Genomic DNA, 21,372 nt, shown 5'->3' on the forward strand with positions numbered 1-21,372 from the left:
GGCAACCTAAGAACACGTATTCCAGATTATTAACCCATGTTAAAGGGACAGTGATCAGCCGAGGAACGAAGAAACGTTTTTCGTTATCGGCCGCATATTGCTTTGTGTGAACAGCTGATAATAAATTTAAATGGCAGCACATACAATGGTTTATGCCTGATTACACAATTGAGCCCTATGGAGGATCTATAGACGAGCGCCAATCGATCACAAAGATCGACTCTCACGTTATGTGGCACAGATCGCAGAGATTGACTTTAGTTATGTGCAGCACATTGGATTGTGTAAAAGAGTCCTTACTTTCATTTTTCAGTCTATTTCTAATGCTGTTTAAAGTGAATGTACCATCAGTACATTCACTTTAAGTGCGTCATGTGGATAGAATGGTGCCGCCACAGGGAAGCTGCATTTTGAACCGTGGTTCCCATGTACGGTGCCGTTCTATTCCCAGACAACGGCGAGGGAGAAGCACTGTAGGTGGGCGGCCTGCAGTCAGTGGGAGGAAACCCCCGTCCCTCTATGATGCAGCTCCATTGATTCCTCCCACTGGGGCAGGGCCGGCCGGTGCTCAGGAATAGAACGCCACAGTACACGGCAACCAGGCTTCAGTTCAAAAAATGACCACGGCACCAGCGCCATTCTATCAATGTGCGACACTTAAAGCGAATGCACTGATGGTACCATCGCTTTAATATATATCTCCATCTATTAGCAGATTTTTAAAAATTAGTGATGATCTCCAAATGTTGCAGTACATACTGTATAAACATGTTGTGGTGGTAGATGTTGTCTATGGACGTGTCCACACATAGTTCCTGGGGTTTCACAGCTATAAATAGAATCCTAATCATTTCATTACTGTGTACAATAAACAAGGAACTATTCACGTCTTGGGAAATGAAAGCTATAAATAGCCCGGGAAAGACTTTATAACTTCTGATGTCAGATAGCTCTGAATGGGTTCATAATGCTGCTTATGTCACGGAGATTATCACAGACACAAGGAATGAGGAAATGAGTTGCGATAACTACGTTTTTTTTTTTTTTTTTTTTTTTTTTTTTTAGCAGCAGGAAATAAATATTACTTTTGAAATTCTACAAGCTCTCCGCCCTTGCAGGTAATGGAGGCTATAAAACTTGTCACTCACAGACAGTCCTGCAGCCAGCTCAGGCAGCTCACAAGACTGCTGCTGTCTACAGGTAAGTCTCAGGCTTCTCTTAGTTTATGTATAGTCAGAAGTATCTGCTCCCCTGTATGCTTATGTCTGACACAATAGATCCTCAGCAGATTTTTTTACTTTGCTTATTTAGCAATTTTATTTTGTTTCTAGATAGACATAGAAAGACAGAGAACTGCTAATGTTATCCTGTAGCTCCAGTTGTATCCTAAAAAGCTCACTAAAAATAACTACAATAGTAATGCACAGTTCTAGTATAGCTATAGAATAATGTCCTAGAATAGTACTGTATCACATAGTACTGTACATATAGGAGAATTAAAGTGTTAATAATAAACTGTATATATTGTACTTTCTTCTTTTTATGCTGTATCACATAGAAAAAATATAGTCCCCCATGAATACTAGATAGAAAGTAAGTGAAGGCAAAAATGATATGTCTTTTATAAGAGTAGTGCAGAACTATTATTTAAAAGGTTGAATACTAGCGGCATGTTCATTAGATGAAGAAATCACATTCACTGGAAGTCATATAATAACAGGCTGATCAGTAAGTGAGCGACGGCAATATCTGTGCTGAATTAACTCTTCAGAGGTTGTATAATCCAAAACATAGGCGGCAAATAGCACAGGAATATTTTTAGGTAATTTCAATGTAATTTTTGCCTTCTTTTTGATCAACTGAGTGTTATAAGCATAAAGCTGAAGAAGTCACACACAGCATTTTTTGGGGTCAAAGACAGAAGTGAATTAGAAAGGAAGAGACTTTATGGAAAGACTTATATTTCTCCTTTCTGCCTTTGGCTTTGGCTTTAAAACTGCTGTGTGTGAGTCCAACCTTTTATGAGGGTTCACATGTAGCGGATCCGCAGTGGATTTCACGCTGCAAGTTTGCAGCGAAATACGCTCTGGATCCTTCCCTGTCACTTTCAATAAAATTACATACTCGCATACTCGAATAAGTAAAAGTCAGCCACCTTAACCCCCACGGCCTGGTGCATACATTACTGGGTCCTCACTCTGGCTTGCTTCAGGGACCTCGAAGCCGGAGCTGCGGGGGTTAAGTGGGCTGACGTTTACATACTGTATTTGCCGCGGGATGACAATCCCTCTGAGAGGATGTAATTTCATTGAAAGTGACAGGGAAGGCTCCGTAGCGTATTTCGCTGCAAACTCCCAGCGTGAAATCCACTGCGCATCCGTTACGTGTGAACCCACCATAAAGGTTGGACTTAAAGGGAACCAATTACGCTAAAAAAGGACATAAAGCTAAGGAAATGTTCTGGTACATCACCCAGCACGCTTCCCAAACATAACCCTGTACTGTGCCTGCGCGGCGTAATACAGCAGCATCTTCTCCCGCTGTACTGCGCATACGCAGCATAGTAAAGCTATCGGTGCGGCCGACATGCATAGCCAACCCCCCCCCCACCCCCCACCCCCGGGGTGACGTCAGCATGCAGTTATTTTCAACACACCCAGAGGGGCGTGATAACAGCGCCAACCGCCACCATGACTACTTGAACAAGCCACACCCCCACCATGACTACTTGGCAGGTAATTTACATACAGCGCAAGAGATAATTAAACTAACTTTGCGGTTTATATGTACATGGTGTGCAGGGTACAGGGGTATGGGTGCTGGGTGATGTACTAGCACGTTTCCTTAGCTTTATGGACATTTTTAGCGTGATTGGTTCCTTTTAAATTTTCCCAACACTGGAAATACATTTGTAACTGAATACATATCGGACGTTGCAGATCTTTTCAGTATACAATGATCCAAGTGTACTCACCTGTCTGTTTGCCTGCCACTGTCAGTCTATTGGTACCCAGTCCTCAGCCAAGTCTCCTTACTACGAAGTGCCTACTCAGCCAATCATAGGCTGCAGTGGTGAGCAGTGGGGACTGGCAGTGGCAGCAGGCAATCAGGCAGGTGAGTGCAGTTTTTTTAAATTTTTTATTGGCTACTTAAACAATAAAATAAAAAAATAAATAAATAGCACAACTTCTCTATACCACAACAGGTCCGCTGACTTGATTGACAGTAAATTCCTCTCTGTGGCCAGAAGATCCAGTATCCATGGCTACAAACACACCAAGACCGTAATGTGCACGACCCCCATTCTGATCGAGGGGGGGGTTACGCGCATTACTGTTTCGGCAGGTTCATAGTCATGTATACGTGAATTTCCGGCCACAGAGAAGAATTCACAGCTGATCGGGTTAGTGGATGTGCTGACAGGTACATTTTAAAGGTGCTGGTCATTTTATAGCAACATTTAGCAGCTTCATGCACCAGTACATTTATTCCATATAAGCACTTACCACTAACCATTACCATTGCATTGTCTGTGTCCCCAGTGCTCAGAACAGCAATCCTGTCAAAGATATAGCAGAGCCTGGAGGAGCACATGACTTCTCATCCTCCACTCCACTTACATGCTTGGCCATATTATCGTACCGGATCACCGCTCTAAGCATTTCTGAAAATGTACGGTTTTAAAAACACTCTCATGAGTCTGCTTAGTGTTGCTCTCTTGTCATGGTTATGACTGTTGTAGCGCTCCCACAGAGATGGTCTATCATGTTCAGTACAACTGTAATCTTCTGTTTTTTGCCAGAAGTTTTGGCAGTTAGTCTGCAAATATGCAAGCAAGGGGAATTGAGGGATGGCAAGAGTACACCCCCAATTCAGAAAGTGAAACCAGGAAGTGATCAGATCCATGGGGGAGAAGAAATGTACAGCACATTTGTACTTCTTCACATATATGGATGTAACATGCATCTGATTTTATCAACTTTGCTACCCCTTTTGAAGCCACACAACTTACTCCAACATGCATAGAATCATAAGGGACAGTTCACACTGAGCAAAATCAGTGGAATTCCGTGGCAGACCTCTCCGCCGCAGAATCCTACCTACATCAGTGTCAAACAGTGTCTCTATGGGAGGGCTCTCACGCCTCCGCCACTCTATGGTCAAAGAATTGACATTCTGACGATTTTGCTCAGTGTGAACTGGCCCTTACCCAATAGTAACACAAACATTGCTTCTCTATGATCTAATTATAATTTGTGATTGACAGGAATATTAATTTTTTCTTCAGGTTTAAATCTCTGTGCTTTATTGGAAGAATAGGATCCTGGGACTGATAGATATTCATTAAGCATTTTCTATAAAGGACCTCGACATGGAGGGGTTTCCTGCAGTGTTTTACAGTGAGCCGGCCGTGCTGGGCCTCCTGGCTAATGCTGTCAGTGCATTCCTTGTATGTATGCAGAATTTCTCCCTATTTAACACCTCTATTAGTGCTGGAGGAGTGGAAAACATTCTTGCTGGTAAGAACCCCTCTCTGTATACATAGTACTCTACAGCACCCTACTGTGTACAGAGGGTCAAGAGATTAACATAAAAAGTTATTTTTATGTTTTTTTATTTTGCAGGTGTCCACTTGATTCTTATTGGAGGTGTAAGCCAACTCATTGCTGGTTTTCTCTCTTTCCGAAAATACGACCATCTTAGTGGCACTGCCTTCCTTGCCTTCTCGGCCTTGTGGAGCAGCTATGGTGCTACACGAATTATTGTGGGCTCAGAATTAAATCTCCAAAACAGTTCATCTGTAGATACACTGAGTCAGATCCCAGTCAATGAAGGAGCGGTGGCAGGACTGGTAGCCTACATTTTTATTGCCTTCATTCTAGCTTTCTGCTCAGCAACAGTCAACTACATCATGCCTTTTGTGTTTGGGGCTTTAACCCTAACGTTAATATTCGAGGCAGTGGGGCTATTTGGTCGCTGGGCGTTAGTGGTGTCTGGGGTTGTGGAGCTCATAATAGTGTTGTGTGGGCTTTATGGAGCAGGTGTCTTACTTTTGAAAGGCATCACTCAGAGATATGTACTGCCAGGGTTTGGAAATTCTCTGTTTAATGTCCTACTTCTTGGTTCTGCCAATCGTAACTCTTCGAAAACGGCTGCTGAAGAAGAAAAGAAGAAGAATACCACGTACGCTGAGCCCATGGCACTAGGCTACCTGTGTGACACCATCTCACCTTTCATCATGGCATTCTACTGCTTTGGATACATGAAAAACTTCTATGTAGGTTGTATCTGGATCAGCATCAATGTCCTTTCCCAAATATGTTCCAGTTACTACAGTTATCTGCGAGATGATGTCTACCATGCCACTAAGTTTGCTTTTCATGGCATTTTCTGGTTAGTTCAGTCTTGGGAGGAGTTTACGATTTCAGTAATTCTCACACCCGAGAATATCACCAAGAGCAGAGAATCAATGGTTGGTGACTGGTTCTTTGTGACTGTTTCATGTCTGTTTTGCTTTTTGTCCTTAAATAAGGACTTACTAGAAGTGATCCATAATGCCGCGTTTGCTGTCGTGACTATATCTACAATCCAGCAGATCCCAAGCATGGCTGGATACATATTTTTTGGAGTGACTTGCAGCATATTCACGGCAGTTTCTCTTTACACCTCATTTGCCAGCCTGGTTAACTCCATTGCAGAGAAGGTGTTAATACCCATTGGGAACATATTAATATCCAAGGCCAAGTTTCAAAATGTCCTTGTTTGGGGCAGAAAATGCCTTAGAAGGCAAGGAGAAGGATTGGACCTCAAGGAGAACCTCAGCTCTCGTCCATCAGACCCTCTGTTCTTTATCTGTAATGGATTGGCTGCCCTTGCTGCTATACAGAGCTCATTGGACAATACCATCCAGGCACATCTATCTATTCCTTGGGTGCTAATACCTGGAGCCATTATTCAGCTTTACGTCAGCAGAATTGATGTTCGAGCTGGAAGAAGATTTGGCTCAGTTCTACCATTTTGCTTTTCTGCTGTCTGGGCTAGCTGGGTGTGGCTGCGTTTTGCAGGTATGGGATTTATATATTTGAATAATACATGATATCACATATATAATGTTACTATAATTATAGGAGTTAAACTGCGATGGATAAAAGAGTACAGAAGTGTATTTATAGGGCAACTTTTGGCAAGATGCTCTTTCCCACATCTTAGTTTTATTGTTTAATAATATTAAATTGTAGAAAATGTTTCCATTTTTTATTTAATGTGTAAAGAACATAGAACTTTGTAAGATCTAATGAACAATAGTGTTCCTTGGGGATCAATAAATGTAATAAATGTCGTTTCTTTTTAGGTTCTATGCTCGGAATCCATGCAGATAATGACGGCGGCTTCACAGCTGGTGCAATTGCTTTTATGGTAATCGACTTCTTTCTGATAACCTTTGGTGAGTATAATTTGTAGTTATTACTTACAGGCCGGTTGGGAACTTGTTTAGAGATTACAAGAAGAAAGGATGGTCTTATTTGCATCTTAACAAAATCGCTTAGGGAAGACTTGCCATCACTCCTGGCCTGTCTGGTTTAACAAATACCTATACTGCCCATGAAATAACTGAAATTTAAAGAGATTCTGTCAGTAGGATTATGGCGTCCTATCTCAGGGTAGAATAAACTAGTGACAGAGAAGCTGAACAGAATCATATATCACTTACATTGTTCTGTGCAGCTGATTCAGAGATATCCCCCTGAATAACATGAACAATAAGTACAGTATTTTCCTGCGTATAAGACTATTTTTTAACTCAGAAAAATCTTCTCAAAACTCAGGGGTTGTCCTATACGCCAGGTGTCGTCTTAGGGCGGGTGCTAAAAAACGTCAAAACCGGACTAGAGAATCTGAGGTCAGTAGGAAAAAGGATTCCAGCACCACGATTAGAGAATCTGAGGTCACCACATGCGGTGGGGGGAGCTTAACCCCTTAGCGACCCATGACGTATCTAATACGTCATGGCGCCGCGGGGGGTGTTCAGAGCGGGGTCCCGCCGGGACCCCGCTCTGAACGGCGCTGATCCCGGCTGACACGTGCAGCCGGGCAGTGCCTCTGTTAGCCGGCGCGGGTCCCGTTGCCGCGCCGGCTAATTAAGCCTCTAAGTGCAGCTGTCAAACCTGACAGCTGCATTGAAGGGCTTCAGACATCACATCCCTGGTGTCTAGTGGTTCGGATCTCCCCCCCGCGATGCAATCGCGGCGGAGAGATCCATTCTTCTGGCCGTGCCGGGCCTCAGCATCGGAATGACGCTGATCCCGGCTCGGCAGTAGATTGCTATGGCCTGCAGAAGGCCATAGCAATCTATGACCGATCTCATGGATCTTTGCTGTGTATATACACAGCATTGATCTCTATGAGAGATCATTGCTGTGTATATACAAGCCCCCCAGGGGGACTTCTAGTCCATGTAAAAAAAAAAGTAATAAAGTGTTTTTATTAATAAAAAATCCCCTCCCCTAATAAAAGTCCAAATCACCCCCCTTTTTCCATTTTATAAAAATAAATTAATAAATAAATAAATAAACATATTTAGTATCGCCGCGCGCGTAATCGCCCGAACTATTAATTAATCACATTCCTGATCTCGCACGGTAAACGGCGTAAGCGCAAAAAAATTCCAAAGTGCAAAATTGCGCATTTTTGGTCGCATCAAATCCAGAAAAAATGTAATAAAAAGCGATCAAAAAGTCGTATATGCGCAATTAAGGTACCGGTAGAAAGAACGCATCATGGCGCAAAAACTGACACCTCACACAGCCCCATAGACCAAAGGATAAAAGCGCTATAAGCCTGGGAATGGAGCGATTTTAAGTGACATATATTTGTTAACAATGGTTTGAATTTTTTACAGGCCATCCGATACAATATAAGTTATACATCTTATATATCATAGTAATCGTAACGACTTAAAGAACATGCATAACAAGTCAGTTTTACCCCAGGGTGAATGGCGTAAATGCAAAACTCCCCGAAATCAAAACAAATTCGTTTTTTTTTCAATTTGACAGCGCAAATGATTTTTTTCCGGTTTCACAACATATTTTATGGAAAAATTATGCCTGTAATTGCAAAGTACAATTGGCTTCGCAAAAAATAAGCACTCATATAAGTCTCTAGGTGAAAAAATGCAAGCGCTATGGACTTTTAAACATAAAATGGAAAAAGCAAAAGCGCAAAAACGAAAATTGGCTTGGACCTTAAGGGGTTAAAAATGTCCCTGCCATATGCGGCGACTGTATGAAGGGCAGAGCAAGCTGCAGACCTCCGGGGTATGGAAAAAAGAGATACGGTACAGTGGAGCTGTGCTCAGAAAAACACCCCTCTTTCCCCCGTCTGACCGCCCCTTGTATCCTACCAGTATTACTATACCTCCTTCTCTGCTTCTCACATCTCGCTGCTGTCTGATGTTTTTCATTAATTTTTATTTAGGCTGCGTTCACACTACTTATATTTCAGTCAGTATATGCATATTTCAGTCAGTATATTTCAGTCAATATTGCAACCAAAACCAGGAGTGGATTAAAAACACAGAAAGGATCTGTTCACACAATGTTGAAATTGAGTGGATGGCCGTCATTTAATGGCAAATATTTGCTGTTATTTTAGAACAACGGCTGTTATATTGAAATAATGGTCATTATTTACTGTTATATGGCGGCCATCCACTCAATTTCACCATTGTGTGAACAGATCCTTTTTGTGTTTTTAATCCACTCCTGGTTTTGGTTGCAATTCTGACTGAAATATACTGACTGAAATATACGTAGTGTGAACGCAGCTTTAATGTGCTTTGGAAAAGGGGTAGTCTTATACTGCGAGTATATTCCAAACTCTATATTTTAACTAGAAAAGTTGGGGGTCGTCTTATAGACACAGTTATCTTATACGCCGGAAAATACGGTAATCCTCTCCATTTTATATGTGTGTGCCCAGTAGTCCTCGATATTTATTAGAAGCAGAAACTCCACCCACCAGCTGCTGATTGGCAGTTATCTATCCATGCTGTGTATAGGCAGTCAATTGTCAATCAGCAGCTGGAGGGCAGGAGAGGGGTGTGGCAAGAATCCTATTCTCCTGCATATTAGGAGAACAGCTGAACAAAATTACGTAATACAGCGATCTGTAAAGCATTTCTGTCAATAGTTTATGCTGTCTTCATTTAAGGCACCATAAAACTAGTGACAGATTCCTTTTAAATTTCTGGATCATCTATTTTAAAAGCTCTGTGTTGTGCCATTCATCTGTTATCCTTACCCCTTACCAGAAATGTAATACTTAATAACCAAGTGGGTGTTACCAATTGGGGTGTGTCCCTACCCTGCATAATGCTGCGTTTACACGAAATGATAATTGGCCCGATCGTACGATTAACGAAGTCGGAGTAACAATTTTTTTTTCATAACGATCAGCGTTTAGTTGGTACAATATACCGTACGGAAAATTCGTTTTGCGATCGCTTAAGTCTATCTCACACATTGGTTAAATCGGCGAACGACTGTTCACAAGGAATGATCTGCAAATTTTCTGCAAACGATCAACGACGATTTGAGAACATTTTCAAAGATCAAAATGAACGATTTCTCGCTCGTCGTTTGATCGTTCGTTGCGTTTACATGTACGATTATCGTTCGAATTCGATTGTTATCGCACAAATTTGCACGATAATCGTTACATGTAAACGCAGCATAAGACTATCCAATCAAAGCCAGACTGTGTAGCACACGCCCCTTAACTGGTACCATCCAGTTAGTTATTCAGTCATAGATTTCTATTAAGAATAAATAAAATGCACATCACAGATCTATAGACAGGCCAGGAGTGGGGACAGATTCTCTTTTAAGTTTTTTTTTTTTTTTTTTTTAAAGATTAGAAAATGCACCCTATGTTATGTCTTATCATTGTTTATGTTATGTTGCAAGTGGCATACTCCACCTATAGTCTACTGATATTCAGAACGAGCATGCTCCAATTCCCTTTTGACCTTTTCAATGGAACATCTATGAGTGACTGAACGGCACTGGCACATATGTAGTCATGTATACACAGCAGAGAATAGGACTATATTAGCATATGCATGACACGAGCTGGTGTGGAAACACAGAGATGTGGCCTATGGTATACGTAGACATTGGGAAATTTAGTTTGCATGTAGAAAAGGGTAGTAAATTGGGTATTGTCCAGGACAGCCAACTTTTATTTTCTACAGAAAGGCCTTAACATTTCAGCTAAAAATCAATTTAAAGGGGTATTCTGAAAAGAATCCCTTGACATTAACTAGAACCAAAAACTTATATAGATTTGTAAATTATCTCAAAAAATAATTTCAAGCCATATTTAATATCTTACTCTATATGTATTTGCTGTATGCCTTGGAGGAAGTTATGTAGTTCTTGTGAGGGTTTCCTTCTGCTCTGGACAGTTCCTGATATGGACAGAGGTGGCAGCAGAGAGCACTGTATCAGATTGGAAAGAATACACCACTTCCTGCAGGACAGGACATATAGCAGCAGATAAGTACTGGAAGACTTAAGATTTCCAAATAGACCAAATAGAAGTAATTTACAAATCTGTATAACTTTCTGCCACCAGTTGATTTGACTATATATATATATATATATATATATATATATATATATATATATATATACCAACTTAAGGCAGCAGCAAAAATATATTAAAATTCTGTATTCATTAAGATTTTGATTCTGATTTGAAACTGAGAAAAACACTGGAGTTATTTCAGCACATTACATGGAGTGTACATTGGATTTTAGCCACTGACTGTTGATATTTGAATCTGGTTGAACACGTATTTCATTAACAGCTAAAGACCAGAACACCGACTACTGAGGCAGTAAGAATAAAATAATATTTGAACCAAGCAAACATGCTATATATAATTATACACAGGGCCAATACAAGGAACTGGAACATCATTTACTGTGTACCCAGAACCAGTGGACATCCTTTACACGTGGAGCTGAAGCTATTCATAGATGTATATATTTCTCTAGTGCAGTCACATTTAAAAAAAAAAAATCCATACAAATGACATACTATAAGGTGGTGGTGGTGAGAGACTAGATGAACTGGGTCTAAGGACAAAGCAATCTATGCCTGGCAGCTCCTGAGATGTTAATCCATTACTGGTCCTACCCCAAAGTTAGTAATGGCAGATAAAGTGACAACATATAAAAGTGTTTAGTCATTTATATAGTTATTGGGTAACTATCATATTCAGAAAATTCTAACCATGTCACAGTTCCACGTCAGAAGCTTTGGTGAAGGAGCAGCATCATTTAGATGAGCACTGCCCCTGTCCATTTGCACTTGGCCCTTCTCGGGGGAATAACCTTGTGGTGTATGGGCAGTGTCGGACTAGGGTATCTGGGGCCCACCAGATGAAATGATCCCGGGGGCCCACCAATGAAGAACCAGTGTAAAACGGCATGTCATTCAGTGTAAGTGCAGGTTCTAAATCTGGGGGCCCACTGGGACATCCTCCGGTGCTCTGGTGGGCCAGTCCGACACTGCATATGGGTTCATATAAATTCTCTTAGGCCCTCTATAAATCTTCACAACACTCTTTCTGCTCTCCAAGGAGAAAAAAGCCAGAAGGAAATGAACAGGTTATGCACTTCTCTCCGTGCCTCCCTACAATCTTCATTTTGCTGCGTAAAATTAGCTCCATAGACTTATAGTGGAACTCATCTTGTGCAGTGAGATGGAGATTGCAAGGAGATGGGGAGAAGCTCTCAGACACACACTGATGGTTTAGACCCCAACTAATAATAAAAGTGATCAGTTTAACTATAATTATAACCAGTGATCATGCCTGTTTTAGTAAATACTTACAACCCTGAAAAAAGAATTGTGCACAATAATCACTTTAATTCATATAGGATACATTACATAAGATTACATAATATAGAATTTTAAGTTGTTTTTATATATATAGTATATTACGTACACAATACATACAATGCAAGACCATGGTGACTTGCAAAGTTTCACATGGCATTCAAGTGCCATTACATATTCACAAGGTAAATGGTCATTTATGGTCATTACAATAGAAATCCCTACATTTTCTTCCACAGCCTGCGTACAATCATATTAAGTGTGACAATTCTTGGTTGCTTCTCTTTTTTCCAGCTACCCATGCTAACACTGTTCTACTACTCATCACTCTTGGCATGGAGGTTGTGATTGTCAGCTTTCTGCTCTTCACATTGGAAAGGCTTCCACTGGCGTATGAAGGTAAGTGTTTTAGCAAATCTAAATATATATATATATATATATATATATATATATATATATATATATATATATATATCTCATAGGGATGATAAGTATGTAATGTATTAACTATACACTACTGAAGTTCATATACTGTACCTAATATCAATATATCTATCTAAATACTTACTCAATCCAACATCCTTTCTTCTAGTTACTGTGCTGTCCATCTTTAGCATCATCTGTCTATATGGCTTTTTCGCTTCTATGGTAAACTGCATGTTCAACAAAGAACTGATTCCCCTGGGACCTCCAATGTTTAAGGTACTTTCTACCTAAAGTTAACTTAGACAAGTTGTAGATTAAACCAGGCTCAGTGATCATCCTTTATGCAAAATTCATGAAATGTTGCATGATGTATGAGCGCATTTTTTTCAATGCACTTTTTGAGTAATGTAAAAAAAATTGTATAACAGTTGTATATAATAAAAGTCTATAGCACATTCTATGGCTATTAGGGATGGTCCGAACCTGGTTCGGACGGGGTTCGTACGAACCCGAACCCTCCGCAATGATTACTGCTGTCTGCCCGCTCCTTGCAGCGGGTGGATCCAGCGGGAGGAACGCCTGGAAAACTGGGATACAGCCATAGCCAGGCGTTCCTCCCGCTGTATCCGCCCGCTGCACGGAGCGGGCAGACAGCGGGAATCCGATGCCGAGCGTTCGGGTTCAGCCGAACCCGAACCTCGGCGGGTTCGGACCATCCCTAATGGCTATGGTCACACAACATCAAAAATAGAGAAAAGGCATCGGCTTTTGCAATTTAAAATAAAGTCAGTTTTTTCCATGATTTAACTGACTACAATGGCAATACATTGAAGTCAATGGAAAGACGGACGTCCAATGCACACGACGTCAAAATACTGTTTATGTTCATTATTTTCGGACGTCTTTTGCAAACGGGGCGTTTCTTATTAGTTGTTCACACACAGTTTTTCTTTTGTCACCATTCTTTCTCCGTTTTTTACTATTAAATTCAATGAACTTTTTAATTAAGCCGCATCCAAAGGCCAATTAGTAACCCCAATGTAGAATAATGTACTAACAGCCATCATTGCACAAGGGAAGGCCACACAGCTAAATGACGTCTGTTATTTTAGACTTAAAATGATGGCTGTCATTTTAAACGGAGCAGAAAAAATGTTGTTTGAACATAGCCTATAAATGATGCCACTTTTTGCTGAAGCTGCATCCATGTCACGACTGGGGTAGTGGATCCTCTCTTCCGTCACCAGCAATGGCATAAACTGAACCAGGGAGCGGAGTCTAAGGGGCCGCTGGTTTTCACCAGAGTCCGCCGCAAGGTCGGATGGGCTTGCTGTGGCAGGCGACCCCCAGGTTGCTACCCCTGGCTTGGTTTGCTGGTGACGGCGGGCAAGGTGAGCAGAAGCAGTAGGCAAGTGATGATGCAGATGGTGGTCTTAGGCGTAACCGCAGGTGACAGAGGCAATGGACAGGAACAACCGACAAGGGAAGCGGACAGGAGCAACAGGGAGCTGGGCCAAAACGCTATGGGAAGCATGTGGAGGCTCCAACACGAGGGACAGAGCATGCTGGGATTTATAGGGAGTGATATGTGCATACACCAATTAGGGGCGGACTGGCCTTTAAATCTGAGACAGCCGGCGCGCGCGCGCCCTAAGAGGCGAGGACGCTCGCACTGGCCGGTACAGACAGCGACAGGAGTGGGGCGAGGTGAGATGCCCCCAGGGGCCGAACTAGCAGCAGCGCCGGGTCCCTGCACGTGGACACCGGCAGCTGCATGAGACAGGGAAGGGGTGTGGCGGCGGCCCGGAGCGTGGGACGCCGCTGCAGCCCTGACAATCCATTTTATACTGAAGCCATGGTCCTTTAGGCTATGTTCACACTACGTAAGTTCTGTAATAATCACGACCGTTGTTGCAAATTGGCAACAATGGCTGTGATTCTTATGGAATTTACATAGTGCTGCAGGCTAAGAGAAGCTGGGATCCCTAGCGGTGCCGCAAAAAACTGACATATCAGTTTTCTGCGGCCACTATTCACTGAATAGCGGCAGCAGAGAACCTGTCAGTTTACACAATGGAGCGTGAGGCTCCAGTCGCACACTCCATTGTGTTCAGCGGGGAATTCGGATGCGGGCGCGTACTGATGCACTGCGCCTGCATCTGAATTCAGCTGCAATAAAGATCATCAACTCAAGTCTATCACTTTTAAGGGATAACGCAGGGTGATTTTTTGTAAAAGTGTCGGGGAGGAGGAGGCTGAAAGAAATAACATGCTTTCACCTCCCCGACTCAAGGGCTAATACCGTGTACCGCTGATCTGGTCCCCAGACCGCTTACTGTTTAGAGAGTTAGTGACGTGGTCACCCTGCCCAGAGTTGTCCCATATTTATGCATGTGGTACAGATATGTAACGCCCCTAGAATTTTATAGGGCACGAGCACCATTATTATACTATTTAGAATACTACTTATACTAATTATTATTATACTTATCATGCTAGGCACATTTTATCTCCCTACAGTGGTTTTCATGTAATATAGATCTCCTTCAGAAGGAAAGCTTTAAATTAAATTTTTAATATTCATTTATGACGGGGGATTATAGCCCAACCTGGAATCTTTTTCAAAAGAAAGAATATTCATTGGCAAATGGCCATTGTTAATCAATGTTGCATCAATGTGATTACAGAAACAAGAACCAGAGATCAAGGACGAAGTTTCCAGTTCCTGCGTCCTGCCTCAGTCTCGTCGTACAAGTGGTTTGAGAACTATAGCTAAGATATTGGAGGATGGCGGTGTATGTGGCATCCCTACCGATACTGTATATGCTCTGGCAGCTTCATGCAAACATCCAGAGGCCATCACAAGGATTTATACAATAAAGGTGAGAGCGACCTAGCCATACTGCTTCACTCAGCAACTAGATGGGATACATGTGAGAAAAGTTCACAAAAGTTACACGTAATAAAACTTAGCTACTATATATGCTGAGCTTCCATGTTGAGTGCAACTTATACCTATACACGAGTATACAAAAAAGGGGTCCGTGGAGCCTCAGTTGTGAGTCTCAAAACACAGGAATAGCCAGATATCCCTCCATGGAAGGAAAACCTGTTGCCAAGGGGGTCACTCCCAGTGGGGAGATCACCAGACGCCCCTGATACGTAGCCCCTTAAGGCCCACTCGGTTATGAGTATTGGAACATAAACAGGGAAATACCAGGGTGGCCCCTTCTGTGTCAAAGTCTAACTCAGTTGCGAGTATTGCAACATGACAAGGGATTACCAAAGCCAGGCATCCATCCACAGACAGCTGTTTTGGGGTATTTGCCCCTTGTCAGTGTGGAGCAGGATTCTGGCTAATGGGGGAAATGAAAAGTAGACCAACAAAACTCAGGGAGATCAGTGAAAAAAATCCAATGAAGTACTCACTCAAGAGTCTCCATTGATACATAGTCTCCATAGATACTGTAAGTCTCTTTGCTTTCTCTATGTCACTGGCAGCCAGCCTCTTACATGGAGTTGGGACAGTCTCTTTGCTGATAAGTAATATGCAGCAGATAAGAAAGAGTAGCAAGGTGTTTCCAAACTAGCTAAATCTAAGCTATACCATGAGCAATTATATAAAACAAGATTCCCTATGCTATTAATAGTGTAATACCATCACTCTGCGGAAAGGCGGTGACAATACAAGCCGCACATGAGGTGTGTCCCAGTTTTGATCACTCAGAGGTCAGATTAGACGGCTACTAAAATACATGACTTATATAGCTCAGGCACTTGCGTAGCCATCACAGATCAACAGACATGCAGTATATTCTAACTAGCATTTCATATATTACAATGCTCCCAGTTTGGGATGGTCTAAAATGGTTTATATAGCACGTCAAAGCTCCCAATATGTACTGTGCTAAAACAAGCTCCTGATTACATTTATTGCGCTGTTAAGTCAGGGCATTGGCTGTTCCCATGGGGCTTATTCATGCCATACATACATTGGCCTCTATAGATCTATTATGTCCTCCATTGTGCAATAACTGCATATAGTGTACTATTCCGTATGAAAATAGGTTTCCAAAAACATCAATCCCCCTGAGCTACAGACATAGCAGTAAAGTGAATATATTGTTCCATAACCCTGCCATAAAATGCTTGATATATGTCTGTTTACTGCAGGAACGACCTTCAGAGAAGCCCATCTGTATATGTATCTCTAACCTGCAGCAGTTGAGGGTAATAAATCCTCCATTCAGTCCACTACTGTGGAGATTCATGGGCTTAGTATATCCAGGAGGGATAAGCTGCATTGTACAGAAGGGTGAATGGCTGAAACGACTGGGTAAGTGATTGTACTTGTCAGTGTCACCTATAATATCCTATACTATTACTGCTCCTGCTTGTATATATTAAAGTGCTAATTCTCTTTAGCAAGCAAACATATGAGCAATAGGACACACCTAGACTGACCTGTCTTCTGTATAATGTATTCCTATTTAACCCCGTGCAGTGCATAGTCATCATTACTTATTATTCTTTGCAGTAATCATTGAACATTCTACCTTTCCAAGAATATTATAATGGGTTTAATGCTAAAACTTTACCTAATGCACGAAATCTATTGGGTAAAACTTTGACAGAGTCTCTCCTTTCTGTATCGTAGGTGTGGGTCCTGCTTATGCTTATGTTGGGACCAATGACTCCATAATGATCAGAGTTCCAGATCACTCGGTCACTGCCCATCTCACTGACATGACCGGTCCCTTAGCAATTACATCTGCCAATCCCAGTGGAGAAAGTGACAGCACCCACCATGATCATGTGATAAGGTAAGTAGCACCTAGTAGCATACACCTAAGAAACAAAATATGCATATTTGTATGGATGCTAATGCACCATGAACTTGCAATGGCCATGGGCCAGACTCCAATTACATGTTGTTTATATGGGCGGCTACTAACGTCACATGTCCTAGTTTCTAGGACATTAGGTGACTATCCACCACAGTCCATGAACTTTAGATGTAGGTGAAAGCTATAAAATCATGACAATCCAATATGAATGAAATGTAATGTCAATAGCTAGTCTTACATACAGCCTTATTAACCATGCCCTAAATACAATAAAACTTGTGTTGGGCTAGTTGTTTCTTGATCCAGACAGATATTAAAAAAAAAGTTGCTACACGTCTGTGTCTGGATCAGGGAGATTTATGGTAGACAGGTTTACTGTATGCGGATGAGAGCCATGATGGAAGGTGTGGAAAGTTTCAAGTCTCCTAACTTTGTTATAATTAGAATGCAGTAATACATACAGTATATATTGGGAGGGATGCTATATTGAGTATATTATGTGTCAATGTCTGTAATGCTATGCCACACCATGATATTTGGTACTTGGTAAAATATGATTTTGTCTTTATTTTGGTGAAAGTATTAGTTCTCTTCATTCATACAGTAGATTAATTTATTAATAATTATATATTTAATTTTATTTAGCTAATTATAATGTGATTTTTCCATAGCCGCCTGAGCCACAAATTGGACGCTGTTCTGTGTGATGGTTATTCCAATGAGATTGTGGGATCCACTGTTGTGATCTGTACCAAAATAGATGAAGGTATCCTACAAATTCTACAATACCACACAACCACTTTAGTTAAATGAACTGTAACTCTCTCTCTCTCTCTTTCTTTCTCTCTCTCTAATATTGTAGATTATATTCTAACCAGTAGCCTTAGTACAAAAATTTGTTCCCAATCCAGCCATCAACCAGACAGTATTCATCATTGGGATGCTAGACATAAATGGGGCCTATACTGTACACGTTTTATTTTTCCATACAGCATTTCCATACATGTTTTGCAACATTAAGATTTTGCAGAAATCAATAGTAATTAGGTTTATTAGCTGCAAAATGCATTTTTAACATGAAAAAGCAGTTTGAAGCTCTCCCCCGTCTTCATTGTTCTCCTATGGAGAGAGCTAAATAAAAGACCAAAACAGGACAACAAAGAGTTAATCTACAAATACCTCACCCTTTATCTCCTCTGACAGTCAGCACTGACCTCTCTGAGCTCTGATTACAGCTGTCACCCAGTTCCGTGCCTGTAATCCTCTGCTTTCTGCTGTCGGCTAACTCCCTCCTCCCCCCTCCCCTCTCCCTAGAACAGACTGGGTACGTCTCATGCAACAAGTCACAATTTCCTGATTTTTTGCAGTGGATGGAAAAGAGGAGGGAGGGGGGGGGACCTGGGAAAGGCTTTTTTTAATGCAGATAATGGCATATTTGGCTAATAAACCCAATTACAAAGTTTCTTAAAATCGCCTGGACTATTGATTTCTGCAAAAAAAAAAAAAAAATACGACAGTGACTCTTTAATTCTGTAATTTACTGATCTATCTGATCCTGTGACGATCAATTGAAGACGCTCCATAGCGCCTATATTTGTTCACTAGCAGCTGGCAATCAGTTTCCTCTGTAGTCACAACTCCTACTACTAGCATGATGGATCCAATTTCTGAGCAGCTATTCCAGTAATAAGATATGTGCTGTTACCTCTGTACTAGTACAAAGCCGAAGATATTGGCAGATAGGTGCTAGGGGGATAAAATTAATCATACCTTTAGTTTTGTTAAAATCTAGAAGAACCTTTTTATTAGCAGTCCCAGAGGTGGCGCTGAGCTGCAGCATGCACAACTCCATCCCCCCCACCCCCCACTCTACATGATTGATGTACAGTGATCAGTTTCCAGCACTGAGTGATAGAACAAATGGGGGAAGTATGAGGAGCTGCTGCAGCTTGGTATTGCCTCTGTGACACTTCAGTTTCTAACTAAAATGTCATCTCTGTAACTTTACGAAGGGTGATCAGAAAACCTAAAGGTATGTCTCATTTTATGCCCCTATCTTCTAGTGTATGCAGCTCCATACCTAGTACAGATCTGACAGATAGTTACCCATCATATCAGTAAAATTATCAGCTGTTCACAAAATCATAAAAAGTGCCTGTAGGTGTCCCCTCATCCATCAGTTGTCCCCCTGCATATAAATTTTAGCTTTCTTCCCTTAACACTATACACCTTAATTATCTCTCAGAGAACAAAGGGATCAGGCCGTGAAAAACTACCACGCCTGACCCCTATCTCCACCCATATCATCTATTGTTGGAGAGTCGGGAGGGCCCCATGCATCTTATACTGATGGCCAACCCTGAAGGTTCAGACAACTTTAGGATAAAGCATATGGGGGTCTTTATACATGAAATACCACTACAGACAAGGTTCCATAAAGTAGTTATTCCCTCTACTCTAAATCCACAAATGTTATCAGGATCAGTTGACAGTGTCACGTCTATGGTTTCTGTCTGATAGTCCACCAGAAAACCTATTACTTGGTATCCTTTTCTTTCCAGGATCCATTACAATTTTACGAGAAGGCTGCGTCCCAGCCACTAGAATTATGCAGTTATTTGAGCGTGCCAAGAACATGGAGCAAGAAGTGTTGTGAGAACAAACAACGTCTTTAGCTTCCTTTGATTCAGTAGTAGTCCTGCAGGTGGGACTGTGTATAAATGTGTATGTACATATAGTATGTGAGTGTATATTGTATGCTTATTTATTGGTCTCTATATGGACGTAGAAGAATCATTCTTTTTGTCTGAACAAATAAAAATGAATACCAAACCTTTACATTTTTACATTCTAATATAGTGAACTCAACAAGTAAATATAGGTCTATTCTTCCTTCCTTATTTATTGTAATTTCTTACCAACATTTCACGTACATGTACCTCAACGGTCAGGTAAGGGTGTAGGGAGTGGCTGCAGGGCTATTTGGTGGAATTTTGTGGGATACATATTATATATCCAGGGGTGGACTGGATTAAAAAACAGAATCAGAAGTTTTGCTTGCCTTACCGATCCCTTGCAACTACTGTTTCCTGGCTGAGGTGGGTTACCACTGTTGTCACTGACTGGATGCATAGGAATCTCCCGGTATTTCCTGTGTCACAAAATGGTCCCAGGAGGTGGAGATCAGTAGGGACCCAGGCAGTGTAAGCATTGGCAAGGGTATCGGTTAGGTCAGGAATACTCATATGCTCAACCCAATCTGTCCCTTTAAAAAAAAAAAAAAAAAAGGGTCCCACCAAACAACCTCTTTAATTCCATTGACTACACTAGTGTCCGGACTGACCTGGCATAATAATAATTAAATAGCTTTCAAGTAAATAAGTTGATATTTCAATACATGTTGTGAATTATTTAAAGTGTTTGTGTGTGAAAGCTTACCTATAATTATATGTTCATAAAGTAATAATATGAGTAAATAAAACTTTGTGGTATATCTGATTTGAAAAAGCCTCATTAATCATAAAAATTTGTCTGTAGGAGTACATGAAATAGCAGACATTGAGGGGGATAAGGTATCACACAATTGTGATAAGGTATCACAATCATTTAAATGATACTTTAAAATAATCCTTAAATTTTGCAGTATTCATTCTGGCCACTAAGGGCCATATTCCACGGGATGATTATCGTTCGCATAATCGTTAACGATAAATGATCCAAACGACCGCTATTGCGAAAGACTTTAAATCGTTAACCCATTTACATTGAACGATAATCGTTACTTATGATTATTCTTGCGGTCGTCTTGTCATTGCTTTTGCGTTCGTCACTACTGCGAACGACCAAACGTCTTATTCAATGCGAATGATTTGCGAACGAGCAACAATAGAAAAGGTCTAGGTCTTATTCAACAATTTCTCATTCGGTTGTTAATCATTAACTGCTATTCAACCGAATGATTATCGTTTACATTCAAACGACTTATCAATAATCTGAACGATAATCGTCCCGTAGAATAGGGCCCTAAGCCTAAAACTAAACAGATAGATGCTCCTCAAATGGATAGGTTTTGACAGGCGCAGCAACTCCAGAGAGATGTATAAAAACAATTTATTAAAACAACAAAAACAACAGGGCATAGCACGACACGTTTCCAGGCTGGACTGGCCTCTTCCTCAAGTGCTTCCAC

General features: G+C 41.2%; 1 protein-coding gene across 1 annotated transcript; it reads left to right on the forward strand.

The window, feature by feature from the left end:
• The first annotated feature begins 1,109 nt into the window (after positions 1-1,109).
• LOC138765678 (uncharacterized) lies at positions 1,110-20,676 on the forward strand. Its single transcript, XM_069942647.1, has 11 exons — positions 1,110-1,200; positions 4,289-4,520; positions 4,626-6,065; positions 6,353-6,445; positions 12,205-12,309; positions 12,503-12,612; positions 15,024-15,218; positions 16,510-16,672; positions 16,994-17,159; positions 17,855-17,949; positions 19,745-20,676. Exons 2-11 carry the CDS (start codon positions 4,373-4,375, stop codon positions 19,837-19,839), a joined length of 2,610 nt encoding a protein of 869 aa, XP_069798748.1. The 5' UTR covers positions 1,110-1,200; positions 4,289-4,372; the 3' UTR covers positions 19,840-20,676.
• The last annotated feature ends 696 nt before the right edge of the window (positions 20,677-21,372 follow it).

This window comes from Dendropsophus ebraccatus, chromosome 10, assembly GCF_027789765.1.
Source record: "Dendropsophus ebraccatus isolate aDenEbr1 chromosome 10, aDenEbr1.pat, whole genome shotgun sequence".
Taxonomy (NCBI): Eukaryota; Metazoa; Chordata; class Amphibia; order Anura; family Hylidae; genus Dendropsophus; species Dendropsophus ebraccatus.